Source organism: Gracilinanus agilis, chromosome 3 (assembly GCF_016433145.1).
Source record: "Gracilinanus agilis isolate LMUSP501 chromosome 3, AgileGrace, whole genome shotgun sequence".
Lineage (NCBI taxonomy): Eukaryota > Metazoa > Chordata > Mammalia > Didelphimorphia > Didelphidae > Gracilinanus > Gracilinanus agilis.
Genome location: NC_058132.1, coordinates 450535235 through 450550383, shown reverse-complemented (window position 1 = coordinate 450550383; position 15149 = coordinate 450535235). Strand labels below are relative to the sequence as shown.

The following is a 15149-nucleotide window of genomic DNA, read 5'->3' as shown; positions in this document are numbered from 1 at the left end:
CCTTTATTTTCTGGATTGTTTTTATTATTATTATTATTATGCAAGTCATTTTTCAAGACTTTGTAAATATTTTTTATTATTATACAAGTCACTTACCAAGCCTCAGTTTATTATTTGTTATTATTATACAAGTCAGTATTCTCTACTCCTCCGTTTCCTCATCTGTAAAATGAGGGAATTGGAGCCCTAGCGAGTTCCCATTGAGCTCCAACTAGGGCTGATCTTGGGGTGGGCGGTTCCTCCCACTGCAGCCCGCGGGTGATTAGGCAGCCGCCTCTCAGAGAAGGGCTATCTAGAAGACCAGTCTCTGGCTGCTGCCTCCCAGCCTTTATCTACCCCGTGGCAGCCCTGGGACTGACTCTTTATCAGTAGGTCTCTGGGTAGAGCGGATCCGCGTGCTCAAATGCCGAACTACAGATCCCAGCATCCCCGCTCACTCCGCCTCTTTCATGTGGCCTTGGTGAGGGATCCAGCTTTAGTTTCTTTTCCCCTAGTCTCTCTACACCTGAGCAGCTCGCGGGAGCTAACCGCCAGTCTTGGGCTTGAAAGGGAGCTAAGGTTTTCGGGACCATGGCCTCATCCCTAGGAAGGCTGAGTGGGAGCCGGGTTTGTAGCGTGGCGCTGGGGAGCGGACTGCCCCGCGCCTGGACCTTGGGCCCTGTGGTTGGGCGCGTATGCCTGACTGGGCTCGGTGGGACTGGCTCCGGCCAGAACCGGGGGCTGGGCTATGGCCGGGGGACGGGAGGAGTGGGAGCCGGGGGTGGGGCGAGAAGAGCTCCTTGGCTAGTGGCAGGACTGGCAGCTGGGCTGGCCGGGGTGGCTGCAGCTGCTTTCCATCACCTGGCGCCTGCCAAGATGGTTCCCAAGACTGAGGTCGCGTCCAGCTTCCCGGACAAGGCAGACGAGTTAGCTCTCCGCTGCAACTCCTTCATGTCCCAGCCTGTGACAGCCCTGTCGGAGCTGCGGGCCCGGCCGGGGGACATGAAGACCCAGATGGAGCTGTTGATCATGGAGACTCAGTCTCAGGTGTGCCAGGCGCTGGAGCAGCTAGACCGGGGCGCCACCTTTGCCGTGGATCGCTGGGAGAGGAAGGAAGGTGCGCACTGAGGGTTGGGGAGAGAGTTAAGGTTACTGGGGGTTGAGGTAGGGACTCTGTGAAAAGCCTGGCGTGCGAGGTCTTTGACCTTGCGAGAAGTTAGATCATAATAACCTCTCATTCCCCGGCGAATTCATCCAACGTCCCAAGATGCCGGTGGTGCACAGTGCCTGGCACATAGCAAGCGCCTGATAAGTAAATGCTCATTTGCCAAATGACTGACAGCCAGCTGTGTGTTTTGCGTGAGTTAACAAAACACTGGCTCTTCTCTAATATCAGTCTTGACCATTCACTAGAGGTACCCTGATCCTGGTTTTTGGGTGGAGGGAGGAGGTGAGTGCCTACGTGCATAGGCTCTACCAGAAGTGTATTGGAACTTCCCCTCTTCCAATTCCACCCTACCTTTTTTTTTTCCCCTTATCTTAGAGAGATTTTTTAACTGACTTGAGAGCAGCTTGCGAATGCCCACCTTCTGGCCTTCACAGATAGACCTTCCTTAACTTAAGTCTTAGACCTTGCACTTGTCCATCTCAGGGGTAGTCACTCTGAAAGTCTATGAACAGCTGGCTTTCTGCATTTAATGTCATCATGTCAGTTTGTCTTTCAAGCTTCTTGTTAAATGAAATACTATTTTGTTGTTGTTTAGTCCCTTTCAGCTTTGGCAGCATTTTCCATTTGGGGTTCTCTTGGCAGAGATATTTGGTGTGGTTTGCCTTTTCCTTCTCCAGATCATTTCACAAATGAGGAAACCGAGGCAAACTGTTTTTTTACTTGTCCTGGACCACACAACTAGTAAGTGTCTGAGACACCATTTGAACTTAGGAAAATGAGTGTTTCTGATTCCAGACCACTGTGCCACTTAATTGCCCCTGAAATACAATTAGACAGTCATAATTTTTAATCTTATAACATTTTTTGAGTGAGTAAATAGGAGAGACAAATCAAGGGGACTTAGTAAGACATGCAGTGGTCTCTAATGTGGCACTGGTGTGAAAAAACTTTTAATATTCTGTGTGTACACAAATATAAGTGATTTTTTAAATAGAGTTTTGAGGTCCTCAATAATATGAATAGAATACCAGATAGAATACCAAAAGATTGATTTTTAAACATCTTTTTGCTCCTATTTTTCTTTTGTGGCATAAACTTCTCTGATGTATTCCTATTTTATTTTCTTAGTAAACAATTAGCTACTAGTAGGATAGTAGTTCTATATTATTTCAATAGTAGGCCAATAGTAATTTAGTATTAATAGTATGTGATGGTAGATAGTATAAGAATGTAGAAATAATAGTAATAACATACATTTATTTTACATTTTACATATACTTTACCTCATTTGAACATCATAACCACCTTGTAAATATTATTTCCTTTTTTACAGATGGAGAAACTGAGGTTTAGAGAGACTAAACCAATTGTAAATCTACAAAACTTACCCATTCAATAATCAACAGAACTGTGACTCAAGCCTGGGTCCTCTCAGTATAACAACAATGTACTTACTGTTTTCCTATGAGATAGTTTATGTATATATATATATATATATATATATATATATATACCGCATAACTTTTCCATTATCTTCAATTAACATTATAAGTTTATCTATACTACTTAGGTAGATAAAAAGATATATTTTTGGTTCTTGAGAGTTTTAGGTTTAAAATTTTCCCTGTATTTTTATATATTTTGTTTGTTTGTTTTCCCTCAGGAGGAGGGGGCATCAGCTGTGTGCTTCAGGATGGTCATGTCTTTGAAAAAGCTGGAGTCAGTGTTTCTGTAGTTCATGGGATTCTTAGTGAGGAAGCAGCAAAACAAATGAAAAGCAGAGGAAAAAAATTCAAGACCAAAAATGGTAAGTCAAGTAATTTTAAAATGTATTTGATTATATCTATCAATTTTGCTTACATATTTTATTTTTAAAATGAAGCTTTATACAGTTGTTGGCAATGCCTATTTGGACACATACAATTTGATCAACATAATAGTGATCAAGATCAATAGTACCAAGCATTAGCTGGAAAAGATTTTAGCTTTGGAGAGGAGTCATAGGTTCAAATCCTAGCTCTGACACTTATTAGCTGTATGACCCTTGAACAAGAGTCTGTAGGTCTCCTTTTCCTTATCTGTAAAATGAAGATAATAATAATACTTTCTGCCTCACTGATGTCACAAGTTTGCCATGAGGAAAGTGTTTTGTAAACCTTAAAGCATCATATAAATGTGAGTTATTTATTGATAATAATTGGCACATTTAGTATAACATTTTCAACATTGAAATATGTATAAAACAAAGTAGGAAAGGTAGGTGGCGCAATGAATGGAACTTGAAGTAAGAAGAGCTGAGTTCAGAGCAATCCATTCTCAGAATTTACTAGCTTAAAATATTTACTTACCTGGGCAACTCACTTAATAACTCTATCTACGTTTATTTCCTCATCTATAAAATGGGGATAATAATCGCACTTAATTCCTGGGGTTGTTATAGGATCAAATGAGCTAATATTTATAAAGGTCTTTGCAAACCTTAAAGTGCTATATAAAAATGCTGCTAACAACTAAGTTTAAATATAAATATAATCAACAAATTAAATTTTAAAGTGCAAATTTAAAAGCCTGTTGGAAATTTTACTCAGAAAAATTGTCCAAATTAATTTCATTGTTTCAAATAGTGGTTTTGTTTTTATTGAATGCATTTTATTATTCCTAGGTCAGTTGCCCTTTTGTGCTATGGGAGTGAGTTCTGTCATCCACCCCAAGAATCCTCATGTTCCCACCATTCATTTCAACTATAGATACTTTGAAATAGAAGAAGCAGATGGTAAGACTCCTTGGAGACTATGGAAGCTTTTTTATTGTAAAACATGTACTTTTAAATGATATGAAGAGTTTGTATCATTTTGGAATAAGAAGTAATATGTAATGTGGTTTAGATTTTTTCCTTTCTTATGAAAATGTTTTTTGTGTCAATAATGTCTTAGGGATAGAAGCCTAGAATGACACTGAGATATTTGAATTAACCATGGAACTTGTTATTTAACCTATATAATTTTCTAGGTGGAACAGACAAGTCCACAGAAAGGATAATACAGTATATTTTGAAACAATAAAAGTCACATCTGGAGGAAATGTTTTTTAACTCTGCTAATGTGAAATCAGGAACTTAATGAAACCTTCTAAAAGATGAAAATTCTTGTTGCCCCTTTGAGAAGAGCTATTCAAAAGACCACTTCCCTGTATAGGGAAGGTCTGTATAATCTGACTCTACCTATACTAGTCAACAGATGAGCTCTGGGTCTTTGAGCTGAGACAGGCCTGGGCCCTGACATTGTAATTTAATAATAAAATGGCAATTTGGCTTAGGTAATTGCTTCCCAATATTTATGTTTCATTTTCATACCATACATCCTTGGAACAAAAAGGATTTGAATGATATTGTTAGAATCCCCCATATTTTCCACATTAACCATTCTCTTACCTTTTTTTAATCTATTTAATTTTATCTTTCCCTTTTCATCTTTTTCCTTTTTTTTTTTTTTTTTGTTTTCTGATGCCAACATCTATGGATTGCTTTTGGTGTTACTCAGCTTCAGAGTTAGCCTAGTGACTTTAGAGTTTTTGATTTTTTTTCTATACAAAATCATCAATCTTAATAGTTCCATTTTTTTTTTAATAATTGTCATGCATTTAGAATGTAAGCTCCTTGAGGTCAGGGACTATTTCACTTTTGTCTTTGTATCCCCACCACTTAGTACCTAGAACATACTAAATGCTTAGTAAAATTCCTGTGGATTGAGTATGTATTTCATGCCTAATTTGGCTGGTAGTTTGCTTTCTATCATAGACTGTTTTTTATTTGGTAGGGACCAGGCAATGGTGGTTTGGTGGTGGATGTGATCTTACTCCAACTTATTTGAACAAAGAGGATGCTGTACACTTCCATAAAACCTTAAAGGATGCTTGTGACCAGCATGATCCAGGCTTCTACCCCAAGTTTAAAAAATGGTAGGTCGAAATACTGAGAAACTCTTTGCAATCAGAATGCGTCCCATACTTTCTAGTGATCTTAGCTTTGGGTTGATTGGCACTTTGTCTTTTAAATGCCAAAGCACAAGAGATTTAAAATAATTGATTTTCATCTGTAACTCAACAAGGAATTAATTGATATTAGGCAGACAAATCTCTTTTCTGTCACAAATAGTATGATGGAGTTTTTTTTAATCTCATTAAAAAGGAAAGAAGAGGGAATTACCCTTCACCTGTTAAGTTCTGTATAGATATGGTGGATAAACACAAATAAATTCACAAACATCTTTTATTGAAAAGTTATGTAAAACAATATATGATTGTAACTGATGGTACCCATGACTAAAGGCTTTTAGTTTTTTTTAAACAATTTATTTACTTTGACTCTAACAAAGTAGTACCAACTTTGCCTATTATATTTTTTTCTGATTTTTATTTTACTATGGCTTTATTTGTATGATATTGGGAGCCAGCTAGATGATGGAGTAGATAAGAGTTGAACTTGCAATCAGCAAGACATGAGTTTCAAATCCCACCTCAGACTCTTATTAGCTTTGTTGATCTTGGGCAAGTTATTTAACCTCTCTTAGCTTCAGTTTCCACATCTGTAAAATGGAGATAATAATAGCACCTACCATCTGCCTTTCATGTTTGTTATAATAGTAAAATGAGATAATATTTACAAAGTGCTTTTCAAGCCTTAAAGTGCTACCTAAATGCTATCTAGTCTACTTTAAAAGCAGCAGCTAGTTGGTGTAGCAGATAGAACACCTGGCCTGGAGTTAGGAAGACCTAAGTTCAGGTATGATCTCAAGCACTTAGTATCCATGTGACCCAGGACAAATCATTTAACCCTTAAAAAATGGCAGACCACTTCAATATCTTTGTTAACAAAACCCTAAATGTGGTCAGGAAGAGTTGGACACAACTAAAAACAACTGAATAATAACAATAATCATTTTAATAATATTCGGAGTTAGATATGAATATTTTTATTCTCCTTTCCTTATCCTACATCCCTTCATATCACTCTTTTAATATTTCTTCAAATTCTTCATATTTGTTGTTCTTTGTGACTGTGTGTGTGTCTGGACTTATGATTAAAGTTTATTGTGATATATGGTATGAAAAGCTGGCCCAAATCTATTTTCTTTTAACTTTTTTCTGTTTTTTTCTAAAGGTTCTTTTTGACTAAAGAAAGGGAAAGAAAGGATTTAAAAATCACAGTAAAATACAAGGAAAGTTTTGTGAATACTACTAAAATTTTTGGTTTGAATATTAGTCTTATTAAGTTACTTTTTTGGAGAGAGACTTTGAAATCATATAGCTAACTCTTAAAAGTTTTCTTTGTGATCTGGCTTACGATGTCCTTTCTTGACCATATTTGCAAAATATACAAATTCAGGAGAGAAAATATGGTGTAATGTAGATGAAAATAATCATGAACAATTATCATTTTGCATTTATTGTGAAACCTTTATTTTAATTTATTTTATCTTTTAAGGTAAACTTTAAAGACTTCTTTTCCCTGCCTAACATTCCTGAGAATTTTTGTGGCTTTTCTAGTAAGGGGTCATTATTATATGCCCACAAAAAGAGTAACAGTATATAAATCACTCTCTGATTCTAGAATTTCTGGACAGTTTTCCTTGATGTTTCTTTGGAGTATGGTGTTTAAATTATTTTTTTGATCATAGCTTTCTAAGAGTCCCACTATTCTTATCTTGTCTCTCCTTGATTTATTTTCCGTGTTCACTGTTTTTGTGATAGGATGTTTTGTAGCATCTTCTATTATTTCATACTTTGATTTTGCTTTATTATTTCTTGTTTTTAGGAAATCATTAGCTTGCACTTGTCCAATTCTAGTTCTTAATTGATTATTTTCTTTGAGTTTTTAATTATTTTTTCCATTTAGGTAATCTTGATTTTCTTGTGGTGTTCTTATTTTTTCCCTAGTTTTCCCCTCATTTGGGTTTTGAAGTCTTTTTAAGCTCTTCCAAAAGCTCTTTTTGAGCTTGTGGTCATTTATTATATTTCTTTTGTGTTTTTGAAGTAGGTGTTTTTACTTCCTTGTTCTCTGAGCTTGAACCAAGGTCGTCTTTGTCTCCATAGTAGTGATCAATAATTGGGTTCTTTCTCCTTTGTTTGCTTTTTTTATTTAAAAAAATTTTAGTGACTAGGCTAGTAGTAATTATTGGATTTTTGCTAGACTCCAAGGGTTCCTATGTTACTGGAGTATGTTACTTCAGGTTTCAGGATATTTTTGTGTTTGTTTTTTCCTGGGCCCTATTTAGTTATTCCAGTTTTTTTAGGTCAGTGTCTGATGTAATCCTGGTTTCTCCTCTGAAGCCCCAGTCTATGATTGGTACTAGGTGCTCCAACCAGAGAGCCAGCAGGCAGTTCTGCCACTGTGACTGCAAACAGACAGGCTACCTCACCCTGTGGCAGCAACCAGGGACCCTTCTCTCCTGGGAGTGATCATAGTTGATGGGACCCCAATCCTTCAGCAACTTCATCTCCCAGTGCCATAGCCTGGGATGGATCAGGCATCCAGTACGTGTTCCCTGGGTCTCCAAAGTCCCCTGCCTGTCAGCAGTGAGGCTTGAGGTCCTTCCCTTAGGGTCTGAGGCTAGGGGACTCTGGTATCCATTCCTTCAGTCCCCCGCTGTGGGCAAGTAGGGATCTCCAGAGCTGAGGCCACCACTGATACTGCTGCTCCTAGGGTATCCTCCTGGGTGTAAGCTCCTGGGCTCAGCAAACCAGGTGAGGCTGCAGGTCCTGCCCTGGGGGGTTGTTCTATTGATTTCACTGTTTGCTCTGTTCCTGTCCCCAGGGCCTAAGGTGACAGGCCTGAGGCCAGGAAATCAAAAGCCTTCCTCTCTAGTTATCCATGGCTATTTAGTTTCATCTTTTGAATATTGATCCTGTGGAGTTATTTTTGGTTGTTTGTGAGGAGTATTGGGAAGGCATTCCCTATACTCCCATCTTCCCACAATGCATCTCCTCTATAGTTTCTTCTTAAGGACCTTTAATTATAAAATAGACATATATAGAAGAAAAAGGCTCTGTAGAGTATATATTATTTGACAGATAGTTGCATAAATAAATAAAAAGATATTTTTATCTACTGAAATGCTTATTTATTAGGGGCATCCAGGTGGTACAGAGGATAGAGCTGTGGGCCAGGAGCCACGAAGTCTTAAGTTCAAATTGAGCCTCAGGAGCTGAGTGATCCTAGGCAAGTCTTTTACCTTAGTTTCCTCAGTGGAGATAATAATAGCACCTACCTCCTAGAATTGTTGTGAGGATAAAAATGAGATTTTGTTTTGGTTGTTGTTCAGTTATTTTCAGTTGTGTTTAACTCTTTGTGACCCCATTTGGGGTTTTCTTGGGAAAATATTGGAGTAGTTTGCCATTTCTTTCTCAAATCATTTTACAGAGGAGGAAACTGAGGCAAAGAGGGTTAAACATGACTTGTTTGGGGTTATAAAAGCATAGTACCTGGCATATAGTAAGTACTATATTAGGGTTAAATATCATTAGCTATTACTATTATATTAGCATTCTACTGTGTCTGCATTCCTTTCTGATAGTTAATAATGACATGGAAATCAGTAACTTAAGAAAACAGCATTAATGTTGGTGTTACAGTTTACATATTTTCCTGCTTACTTTCTAGGCAAAAAGGCAGAAGCATTCATCATGCTGGAAAAAATGGCTATGTGTGGGGTGATGGGCTATGTGTTTGTGTGTTGGCAGAAGTCTTTTTTTCCCCCTTTTAAACCTTATCTTCTCTCTTAGAATCAATAACTAAGTATTGATTCCAAGATATAAGAGCAGTAAAGGCTAGGCAGTTGGTATTAAGTGACTTGCCCAGGGTCACACCACTAAGAAGTAAGTATCTGAGGCTGAATTTGAATCTAGGACCTCCTGGCTTTAGGCCTGGCTCCCTAGCCACTGAGCCATCTCCCTGTCTTTTATTTTCTTTTCATTCTGAGTATAGGAGAGGGATCTCACTGAACTAAGCTCCATGTTTTAACACTTAATGCTTTCCTTTTTGGAATGTATGAGATTCCTTCTGACTTCTCTGTTTCTTCCTTTCAGGTGTGATGACTACTTCTTTATAAAACATCGGGGAGAGAGGAGAGGAATTGGGGGGATATTCTTTGATGATCTTGACTCCCCATCTAAGGAGGATATATTTCGTTTTGTCCAAAGTTGTGCCCATGCTTTTATACCTTCTTATATCCCCCTGGTGAAAAAACACTGTAATGATCCATTCACACCTCAGGAGAAACATTGGCAGCAGCTCCGGAGAGGGAGGTAAGACTGTGAAAAAATAACCCATATATAAAGAAGAAAAGGCAGGAGCAGCTATTAATTAAATTAATTGTAATTTTTTTCTGGTCTTAACTTGTGATAGAAATTATTGTTGTGTGGGACAGCTGGGTAGCTCAGTGGATTGAGAACCAGGCTCAGATGGGGAGGTCCTGGGTACAAATCCAGCCTTGGCACTTCTTAGCTGTGTGACCCTGAGCAAGTCCCTTTAACCCCCATTGCCTAGTGTGTAAATAGAATTAGCTTGATCCCATTAATAGTCAAGAATCTACTCAACCCAGGCATGCTAATGATGTCACTTCCACCTCCCTTAGTGGGGAGGGGAGACGAGTTACCCACACGTGACAATAAGTAACAAATTAAGAATAAGGGACTGCCCTTTGGGCAGTCCAAATCAATGTAGAAACTGCCATTTGTCCATTTGAATTAGAGGTGGACCACAGGAAGTGATGAAAGACACTATCTCTTTAAGTAAGTGAGTGAACTTCCTGTGGGGGAGTTGCCGTCTGGAACTGGAGGAAGAAGCATCTCCTGAGACCACAGACAGCTTACACTCCTGTATTGTCACGTGGGTAAGTTAGGCTGGCTTCCTTGGCCTAACTGGGCCAATTCTAAACTCTGCCTATCCGGCTGTTGGGCCTTGCGGCTTACAGCTTCATTTATTTAGACTTCTAACCTCCCTCTTCTCTTTATCCCTACTTACCTTCCGGATTGTAAATAAACTCCTCAACCCGATGCTGACTTGGGTCTGATTTAATTACGGAATCAACCTGAATTGTTGATTCCTGGCGGCCACATAATTTTAATATATAGCTAAAATAACTAAATTTTAATTCTTACACTAGCCCTTAACCGCTTGTCTGCCTTGGAACCAATACACAGCTTTGAGTCCAAGATGGAAGGTAAGGGTTTAAAAAAAAAAAAGAAAGAAAGAAAAATTATTGTTCAATCATTTCATTCATGTCAACTCTTTGTGACCCAATTTGGAATTTTCTTATCAGAAATCCTGGAATGGTTTGCCACTTCCTTTTTATTTTATTATTTTACTGCCACTTCAGCTTATTTTAATGATGAGCCAAATAGGGCTAAGTGACTTGCCCAGCGTCACACAGGAAGTAAGTAGTTGAGGCCAGATTTGAATTCATGAAGTTTCTAACAACTGCTTTGATATGTTAATTATATTAAATCTGCATTAAATCTTCAGCCAAAGTGCGTATATGTGCACACATGCATGTGGGGTATTTTTATTACCCAAGCTACAGACAGATTTTTGCCCAATGTTTATTCCCTGGCCAGATTTACTGAGCTCCAAGCTTACGTCCAAGTCTCCCTTTTATTGCAATCTAGGAGAATGTATTTAGGGAATACAAAATAATTATAACATTTGCTGAAGCATAAGAAAAAAAGGTTTTTAAGAAAAAATTATTTCAGTGGTACTTGTTAATATTAAAATAAATGCTTTTTTGTACTAGCCCATCCTGTAGCATAAAATATTACTAGTTCCCGCCATCATCACGAATGATGATATAGCTGATTGTTTACTTTTTAAAAATTTCTCAAACAAAAATATATATCTTCCTTTTCTGCTAAAGCTTTCACATTAATTTCCTCTCATAAGACTAGTAGCAAGCATTCATATAACACCCGCTATGTACTGGGCCCCATGCTAAGCACTTTACGGTTATCTCCTTTGGTCCCTATGATAATTGTGGGAGGTAGGTGCTATTATTATACCCATTTTACAGTTGAAGAAATTGAAGTAGTCAGAGGTTAAGTAACTTGTACAGCTATTAAACATTTTTTATATATAAGACCCTTTGTGAGGCCCCTGGGACACAGACAAAAACAGAAACTCTCTAGCCTTCAAGGAACTTAACAGTTTGATCAGAATAGCCTTTAACAGTGTGAGGGGAGTTTGGCAGTCCCACAGAGTCCCAGTGAGCCAAGGGGAACCAGGGGAGAGAGAACAGCACAGTTGCTCCTTTTTCTGAACCATCACATCTTCCAGTGTACAGCTGTGGAGTCTGTGTGTGCAGAGCGTCTGTTGGAAACATAACCTTTTTGTCTTATAGTCACTGTGTTAGAGCAGCCTCTATTTCCTTTTGTTCAGGGGGGAGAATGCCCTACTTATTCCCTCATGGCCAGAGGCTGAGAGCCCCACCAGCCTCCCGCTGCTGAGCTCTCATCAGCTTCCTCCCTGTGGCCTAACCTTGGAGGAGAACTTGCTCTGTTCACTTTTCTCCTCTCTTCCTTTCTCTCCCAGGTATGTGGAATTTAATCTGCTCTATGACAGAGGCACCAAGTTTGGACTTTTCACTCCAGGATCGAGGATTGAAAGCATCCTTATGTCTATGCCGCTGACGGCTAGGTAAGGAGACCTTTGATGTAACTGTTATCCCTTCTCCTTAAGTGAATTAAAATTCAACCCTCAGATTTCCCTATTGGAGTCTATTTGCCCCCAAGAATGCTGTCTATGAAGAAAGATGAGGATTGAGCAAAGAAAGGGTGAGAAAGGGGGAGGCAAGTTCAGCTCTGGCCTGGTAAGAGCCAAACTGGCCTCCTTGCTGTGCCCCTCCCATGGCCTTTCACTTGTGTCTTTCTGACCCCACTGCTCTTAGGTCCCATAAAGGAGAGGTTGAGATTTTTCCGGGGATTTTTTTTGTTTGTTTGTTTGTTTTAAAGATTGGTTCTCCCTGGCTCTCCAGGCTACACCCAGGTCTCATCTAAAGCACAGGAGTTTTGATCATGACCCAGTCACTCTTCCCTGGGCAAACACCTCTTTCTTCCTTCAACCCCCCAGAGGTCACTGTATTCATGTCAGACATAGTCCCGACACACAGGTGACTTGGTCTAGATAGTGGATAGATTGCTGAGGCCCAGAGGCAGGAAGACCTGAATTGAAATAAATCTTCAAACACTCAGGATGACCCTGGACAGGTTACTCACCCTGTGTTGTTTCAGTTTCCTCATCTGTAAAATGAGGCTTATCATAGCACCTGTCCCCCCAGCGTGACTGTGAGGATCAGATGAGATCTCATTGTGTGGTTCTTAGTATATTGCCTGGCACATAATCATCGGATAAATGTTAGCTAGCGTCATCGTCATCAGTGTTGTTATTGGTCTCCTGTGGCTTAGAATGTCACATTTAGTCTCCCCAGGAGCAGGGATCATAGGGACGGGCTGCCACACCTGTCTAGATAAGCACAATTCTTGAAACTCAGTTCTTTTGGCCTTCCACTCAATCTCTTACATGCCCTAAATATGTTAACTGGCTATGAAATCTTCCAAGTTGAGTCTGAAATTTTGAAAAAGATTTGCTAAGGAATATAGACTGATAGAAGACCACTGTTCATCCATTTACCGTCTATATCATTTATATCTTAGCTGTGATAGAATAAGTAGATGAATGGTGTAAAAATTAAAATGACTATATCCCCCTGTCTACGTCAGCACATAATGACAGGAAGTCAGTGGACTCTTGGGAAATGTAGTTCAAAGGCACAAGATTTCCAATAACACAATGAACTGAAAATCCAGGGACCAAGTTACAGCCACGGGGTTGCCTGACATTATTAAATAATTCTAATTTATCAAACATTTGTTGCGCCCTTTTATGTGACTAGCATCGTGCTAGGAGCTAGAGATAAAATGGAACCAAAGCCCGTGAAGGTTCTACCTTGAAGCATCCTCACAGTGCAGAGGTGAAGGTTAAATGTGGGCAGGCCTGCCAAGCTTCAGAGGTTTTGAATGCCAAGTGGGCCTTGCATCTGAGGACACTCATCACCAGAACATTACCTACCAGGGGATGAATTACCTCGGCCACTTTGGCTCTTCAAATTGGAAGTACTAAATTATGAGTAATGTTATGGTAGAAATTACAGAGATAGAAATGAATTAAGTGTAGTTAAAAAGTTGGTTTGCAGAGGCATTCACGACAGCATGCTAGGAACTCTAAGAGAATGATTCTGGAATGTGGGAGGAGAGATTGGAAGGAGCAACAGCCAACTGTGCTTTTCCTGCCCTGGAGCTAAGAGAGGAAAGAGCTGATCTCTGCTTATCCTATTTCACTAAGCCTGTGGGTGAGAGAAGGGAAACTTTGATTTCTTTGGTAGTACCTTTCCTCACAAGAAGAAACCATTCTGAAGAAGATCCTACAGACTCAACCCTGACAAAGAACATCGTGGTCCAGAGGCAGTTGTTGTATTGGCTGAGGGTCAACCTTAGGCCCGTCCCAGCTGGGTGAGCTCCAACATCTAGAGTTCATCTTTTTAATCTTGAAACCTGTCACATCCTGATAAACCAGCAAGGGAGGATTTATAGTGTCAGGAAGGCTAGAGAGAGCTTTGGGTATTAGCCAGAAGCAGGGAGGTGTCAGGGAGCATCAAGAAACAGAAGTGTCCATCTCTCAATGGACTTAGCAGGAAATGGGAAGTGAGAGATTTAGAGATTAGAGCATCCTCATTCCAACTTTTTAACTACACTTAATTCATTTCTATCTGTAATTTCTACCAAAACAGTCTTGAGGCAATTTTCCCCCTTTTTGTCATAATTTATTTTGCTCTGAATTTGAAAGGGCTTTTTATAAAAAAATTTTTTTTTTGTTTTACACAGATGGGAATACATGTATGCACCCTCAGAGAATTCCAAAGAAGCTGAAATCCTAGAGGTCCTATGTCATCCCAAGGACTGGGTGCACTGAGGCGCAAAGAGTGGACATCTTGTGGTCAAAGGAAAATCAAAGTGTATAAACGTTCTCCTTTAGGCTTCTTGTGGCTGCCATTGTGTGATAGTTTAATGGTCCACGTGCCTTAAATCAAGTAGGGGCTAATCTGGAATTTCACTGACCTGCAACCTGAGGAATTGCTTTAAAGACCCTGGGTGTCTGCCCTGTTCACCATACTTTCCCAGTCAGTGGTGTTTCTTGCCACGAGTGAAATGTCCAAGTGATGGTTTGGTTTATTTAAAAAAACTAACAAACTGCTATAAAAATCCATTATTTTAGTGATATTTTCATGTGATTTTTCTGTTGCAAAATGTAAAACTGGTTTCAGAGAAGGTACTTGATGTTTACATATAGCAAATTCAACAACTCAGGGCTGGAACAAATTGTATTGGGAAACTTTTTGTTGGAGAAAATTCTTGGCAAATTATTTTGATGTATGTTTTTTAAAAAGTTTTTTTATCTTGAAATAGGTCTTTGTCAAATTTCCCAGATCATATATCTTTCTTATATTAAATCTTAATATGGACTAATAGATGAAAGCAATATTTTGTTTAGGTATGAAAATGTTTTCATACAGATTTGTTTTGTTGAATGCATAACTACAAATATGTGATTTTAATAATAGTTTTTAAAATCTCTCCATAAGGGAATTTGGACTTTTGAGGGAAAACAGAGTAGCTGAACCTCTGATAATATCAAGTGTGAAGGTTCTACCACTCTTTTCCTTTTTCATATTTTCCTTTGTTTATTCTTTATTAATGTGTTACATTTCATACGAATTTGTTTTATTTAGCTGACATATACCCTAAATTTTTGTACTTTATGAATAGAATCTTATCACAGAAGAATAGACCAAGAAGAAAAAGAAGTCATTTTTAAAACCTGGCATAAATTCTGATGTTTTCCTTATCATTACTAGAATATCTTTTAGAGAGATGAAGCACTCACAGTTACATAGGCATC

General features: G+C 38.9%; 1 protein-coding gene across 1 annotated transcript; it reads left to right on the top strand.

Annotated features, from left to right (window-relative positions):
• The first annotated feature begins 570 nt into the window (after positions 1 to 570).
• On the top strand, positions 571 to 14695 carry CPOX (coproporphyrinogen oxidase). Its single transcript, XM_044666950.1, has 7 exons — positions 571 to 1096; positions 2811 to 2954; positions 3810 to 3920; positions 4963 to 5104; positions 9230 to 9448; positions 11727 to 11831; positions 14075 to 14695. The coding sequence occupies exons 1-7, from the start codon at positions 571 to 573 to the stop codon at positions 14160 to 14162; spliced, it is 1335 nt and encodes a 444-aa protein (XP_044522885.1). The 3' UTR covers positions 14163 to 14695.
• Positions 14696 to 15149: the final 454 nt, after the last annotated feature.